The sequence below is a fragment of the Haliaeetus leucocephalus genome, unplaced genomic scaffold (genome assembly GCF_000737465.1).
Source record: "Haliaeetus leucocephalus isolate CR32 unplaced genomic scaffold, Haliaeetus_leucocephalus-4.0 Scaffold763, whole genome shotgun sequence".
Lineage (NCBI taxonomy): Eukaryota > Metazoa > Chordata > Aves > Accipitriformes > Accipitridae > Haliaeetus > Haliaeetus leucocephalus.
The window spans coordinates 5,177,656-5,183,655 of record NW_010973199.1 but is presented as its reverse complement, the minus strand read 5'-3'; the positions used below and the strand labels follow the sequence as shown (position 1 = coordinate 5,183,655).

At 40.9% G+C, this 6,000-nt stretch overlaps 1 protein-coding gene across 1 annotated transcript in view; it reads left to right on the top strand.

Annotated features, from left to right (window-relative positions):
* The window catches only part of KCND2 (potassium voltage-gated channel, Shal-related subfamily, member 2), a 275,169-nt gene that overhangs the window by 285 nt on the left and 268,884 nt on the right, over positions 1-6,000 (top strand). Inside the window, exon 2 of the mRNA XM_010581315.1 lies at positions 417-1,590. Coding sequence (XP_010579617.1) covers positions 476-1,590 — 1,115 coding nt within the window. The 5' untranslated portion in view covers positions 417-475. The remainder of the gene's footprint in view (positions 1-416; positions 1,591-6,000) is intronic.

Here is a 6,000-nt window from a genome sequence, read left to right as displayed (position 1 = left end):
GGAGGAGGAGGAGGAGGAGGAGGAGGAGGAGGGGCGGGGGGAGCGGCTGCATCGCGCGTGGAAGAAAATCCCCTTCCAGGTGGCTGCATCGCGGCATCGGAGCTACTAGCCGGCTCCGGGGGTTCGCGCTTTGTGGACCGTTGCTTCCATCCAGGGGCCTCGCACGGACCTTGTCGCCGAAGGATCTGGCTGCTAGAGTAGCTGCTTTGAATAGGGTGATTTCCAAGTGCCCTGATTTATTGCCCTGACTGGCTAACCAGACCCTGGAAAGGACATTCTGGCATGAAAAAGGGGCGGAAACAAAAAGGAAGCAAAAAGATTTTCGGTTAATACTGAAAATCACAACAATGTTCAGAAATTCCGTTGCCTCGAAAATGCGTGAGCATTTGTATTTTTCTTTTCCCTCTCTGTTTTAGTGGCTGGACCAGAACCGTCTCTAGATTGACTCCCTTAGCTGCAGTAGGCGTTCGGGACCATGGCAGCAGGAGTAGCGGCTTGGTTACCCTTTGCCAGGGCAGCGGCCATAGGATGGATGCCAGTGGCCACAGGTCCCATGCCAGCTGCTCCGCGGCAGGAGAGGAAGCGAAGCCAGGACTCTCTGATTGTGCTGAATGTGAGTGGCATCCAGTTCCAGACGTGGCTGGACACCTTAGAGCGCTACCCCGACACTCTATTGGGCAGTTCGGAGCGGGACTTCTTCTACCACCCTGAGACGCAGCAGTACTTTTTTGATCGGGACCCTGACATTTTCCGCCACATTCTCAACTTCTACCGAACCGGGAAGCTTCATTATCCCCGCCAGGAGTGCATCTCGGCTTATGACGAGGAGCTGGCCTTCTTTGGCATCATCCCTGAGATCATTGGCGACTGCTGTTACGAGGAGTACAAGGATCGCCGGCGTGAGAATGCCGAGCGCCTGCAGGATGATGCCGACCAGGATCATGCGGCTGAGAGCTCCCTGCCCTCAATGACGGCTCGGCAGAGGATGTGGCGGGCCTTTGAAAACCCACACACCAGTACACTGGCTCTGGTCTTCTACTATGTCACTGGTTTCTTCATCGCCGTCTCTGTTATTGCCAATGTGGTGGAGACAGTGCCCTGCGGGGTAAGCCCGGGTCGCATCAAAGAGCTGCCCTGCGGAGAGCGCTACGCCGTGGCTTTCTTTTGTCTGGATACTGCCTGTGTCATGATCTTCACCGTTGAATATCTCCTACGTCTGCTGGCGGCCCCTAGTCGCTACAAATTCGTGCGCAGTGTCATGAGTATCATTGATGTGGTCGCCATCATGCCCTATTACATTGGCCTGGTGATGACAGATAATGAGGATGTCAGTGGGGCTTTTGTGACATTACGAGTCTTTCGTGTCTTCAGGATCTTTAAGTTTTCCCGCCACTCACAGGGGCTGCGCATCCTGGGCTATACGCTGAAAAGTTGTGCCTCGGAGTTAGGCTTCCTCCTCTTCTCACTCACGATGGCCATCATCATCTTTGCCACTGTCATGTACTATGCAGAGAAAGGTTCATCAGCCAGCAAGTTCACCAGCATCCCTGCAGCCTTCTGGTACACCATTGTCACCATGACAACACTGGGGTAAGTGCAGCTGGTGTTTGGTTACAGCCAACATTTCAACAAGTGCATTGGCACGAGTGGAAAATACGCAATTTAAAAAAAATGTCCATAGAAAAAAATGCGAGGGTAAGTTTTTGTTACAGAACTTTATGAATACCACTAGCCGCTTCTTTCTAAATGTTTTACACATGCAAGTGAGTTAAAAGGGTTGCTGAAGTTAAAATAACCCAAACCTGCAGATAAACTGAAAAAGCAAACAACAAAACAAAACAAATCCTGAAACTGTTCAGGTTCTTTGCAGTTTTCTCTGGCTTTTTACTTGGTTTGGGATAGTGAAATTGGAATATTTTACGAGTATCTGTGAGTTATCAGTGGATTTTTAATAGAGTAATGTGGTTGCTGACAGGACTTGTTATAGTGTTGCTAAAGTAGTGATAATTACAAGGAGAACCCAATGAGAGCTTTTAATTTGATCATGCATGACAGTATGTGGATCTGCCATTTTGTCTGAAGTGATGTGTTGATGTCGACTTGGGTACTGAGTTCCGTATTACAAAGCGATTTGTTTTCATGAAAATAAAACAGGTATAGATACCTTAATCATCACTACAGTTATTCCCGGTGTTACTTAAGACACTGCGTAAATTTCATGTGAAGTCCGTGGACCTGTGACTTGTAAATGACAAGTGTGAAGCTACACTGACCGGTGACACACCCTGGGAAATGATCTGAGGAAGTGTGAGACAGATGACAGATCAAGCATACGTCTTAAAACATAATTCTAATGGCAACATAAAATCTTCCAGAGAATTAGGAGTTAAAAAATGCCATTGCTGACATTAGACTCTAATGCAGTTTAGTGGGAAGATGGGAGATAATATTATTTTGTAAAGTCTCCGATACCAGAGTCGTAGTGTATCAGCTGATTCTGTGCACCAAGTTGTAAAATGCACTTGTCCGTAATTGTAACAGGGATTTAGCAGGTTGACTAATTTGAGAAGACAATTTTTTGCCCCGGTCTTGATTTTGAGCTGCAGAGTGTCATCTATGAAACTGAAAATTTCTTAGAAACTGTCTAGTTGTTTAATAATTACAGATGTGAAAAGAAAAACTTTTCACTGTCATGAAGACAAAGCCCATCATCTTATTAGTCATTTTGCCACATGTTGTTGGGACTGTTGAGATTTATGAAACATGTATAACTTTCAAATTTAACAAAATGAAAGCGCATTATTAAGCTATTGCAAAAAAGTTGATTTATTATGTGCAATTGTAATTTAGCTGGGAAATGCACATACAAAATATTGAAAAAGATAAAGGGACTGTCTTATGCCACCATTTTTTATACAGGGCTTTTATCTTCAGCGTGATATAACAAATGAAGATAAATATAGTGCATTGTAAATATTTCATACTACTTGTAAGGGCAAGCTATGCTAAAAAGGAGTGACAAGAGCTTTGGGGATTTTAATCTGCTTTTTAGGTTCCTGGCTTTTTTTTGGTTTTCATTTTCATCTGGTAGTGACAAACCAAAGGGACAAGTTAACAGAAGGAACAAGTTATACCTGCTAACTAGTTCCATAGTCCTGTATTTTCTGATGCTGATACTTTTTGCCACATATTTTTAATTACAACTGTGGTGATTTCAACAAAGTGGGTCTTAAGAATTTACCAATATTTAGAATGTATAATCTCATTATGAAAGAGCAGGAGCTGGTCTGTGGGTTTTTTGTAACGAGAGTGGTTGTGGGTAAGTTGTCGCCGTTCCGGCCAGTGTGGGCAGTACTTGTCCATGGTACTGAACAGAATTTTGTCTGCAGTTTTATGGCCAGTTTGCAATTGATTATGATGCGGGTATGGTATCTCTTTGGCGTTGATATGATTCGTTTGTTTCTTTCACAAAACCAGTGACTATTACTCTATAGCTCCAGGTTTTGAGGTACTGTTCTGAGTAAAATCTTCAAAAGTCCTGATGAGTTTTGAACATAATTAAAAATCTCTTTGAATGGAGCCCAAGAACCTATTTTCAAGTACACAGCCGTACAATCTGTAGGTCCTGAGGGGAGGGGAAAGGGTTAAAAAGAATATACTCATGCTTGACTCCTTTTTCGAGGTAGTTTGCATGGAGAAAGTGTTGAGCAGGTTGTACAGAGATCCAAAGTTTCACCCTCAGAAGTTCAGATGTGTTATAAGTTCAGATACGACAGACATCACAAATTTCTGGGAAATCATTAATCAGTGCATTAGCTAGATGATGTCCTTTTAATAACATCATGATAACCATATAAAGATTATGTTTAAATGTTAAATATATATGAATAATTTAAATAGAATTAACATAACAAAAGGTTTGCACTCTTTTTATAGTTGATTGAATAATTACACAAAAAGAGGGAAATTACAAGGAAAAGTAGCAAGGGCCACTGAAAGCTGATTGTAATTAGTACTGCTACCTTTGCTCTGTGCTAAAGCTTCTTGTCCCTTTACTAATACAGAACTCCCATTCATTTTTAATTTTAGTTTTAGCTGAACTAGGGCTATATAAATGGACTTTATATGAACAACTTTTTTCTTTTAGCAACAAAGCTAGATTAAATCTTTATTTTTTAAATGACAGTAGCACACAGCAGGTTATGTGATATATTACAAAAATACATGAAACCTAATACCGAATAATAGATTAACCTAAAGTTGAGGGTTTGAGTCTTGGTGTCATTCTCATATTTTGCTAGATAGCAAGGGTATTGAGTAAGCGACCTTTGCAATTTGGGGAGTTATTATCTTGGAAGCAGAGCTATATTTCTCAGTTCTGCATGATTGCTGAGCAATTAAAGTGTCTTTAAAAAACATAGATTACATTTTCCTCTGCAGAGTGCCAGTGACTTCAAATATTACTACATTTTAGCCTCCAAGGATATCCCAGCTATTAATTGTTCTGGACTGCTCAACTCAAGTAGTACATAGTTGTACATAGAGGTGTTATATGAAAGAAAGAGAGAGAGAGTCAGAAAGAGATAAAGGCTGAAAAAGAGAGAGGGGGGAGAGAGAGAAAGATGACTCTAGAATAACAGCATGGACTCTGCCAGAAAGTGAGCTGTCTGATTTAATATTTCAAATTAGTGTTTTATCAATATCAATTGTAGCAAAAGCAAAAGTAAAGTAGGGAAAAGGGACAAGAAGGGGCAAGAGAATAAAATTGAAAGGGGTCACAAAGCAGTTTGTGGAGATTCAAGATAACAACAAAAACCATAGAAGTTACAGGCATAACGGTCAAGAAACAGGGTACTATATAACCTGGCAGAGAAAAAAAACTCAGGGCTATTGAATTGGGACTGGCAGACTTCTGTGGGGGCTTGTGAACACCTACACCTATAATGACACAGTTATGTCACTTTCTGCTGTCACCTTATAACATGATAATCTAATAACTTTCCTTCTGCCCTGTCAGTAGCCAGCAAATGAGCTGGAATAACTGGTAAGGTTTTGATGGTGTAAGGGTAATGTTTGTTCCCAAATCAGGCAGAGCTATAGTGTAGTTTATGTTTTATAAAGATACTATACTTTAAATAAGGAACACAGTGCTCTTCTGTGACTAGTTCTAAAGCAATCTCACTGCTATATTAAACTTCTATATTTATAGGCTTTACATTGGGTAGCTTTGTCAAGTCTTACAATACTTTTGTAGATGAGCGGAATGCTTTATGAAGGGAAGCTTAAACACAAAACTATTCATCTGTTTGTTTTGACTGTATTAACTAGAGGTGTGTCTTCCAGAAAATACAAAGCAACTATTCATTATTTGTTGATATAGCCCATAATATATGAGGAATCCCGTCTAAGATATACGAAATTCCTTGAAGACTTTATAATCAAACAGGTGACTAGATGTGACAACGGAAAGCCTCAAACAGTGAACAGGGGAATAGGGCGATGGATTTCATTTTCCTGCACATTCTGTTCTCTCCCATCTTCACTCTTTTTCCTTTCTTATGATATCCCTATGGGTATATTCCGTCTATTTGTTTTCTTCACTTTTCTTTCAAACTACCACTTTCCACAGTCTTCCTCTTTGGGGATTTGTCTCCTGGCTTGGCACCTTTCCTCCCTTGTTAAGACAAGCTTAACGTTCATATTAAGACTCTTCTGGCTTTATTTTTTCTGTTTCTTTGTTCCAGATTCCTCATTCATCCTTCACCACTAGATCAAATCTTTCATTCATCATCATTGTCGTTCATTTGACCTGAACTTTCCTCATAACAGGGTTTTTTTCTGACCTTTGTTTGATAGATTTTTTCCTTAGGAGCATCATAAAATTTCCACAGCATCACTTTTTTCCCAAATGCCACACACATTATTTTGTTTTCCTTTTCTAACCATTGTGAGTGCCTTTAGTTTCTTATGGTCTCTGCGTGCTAATTTGAAAACATCTGT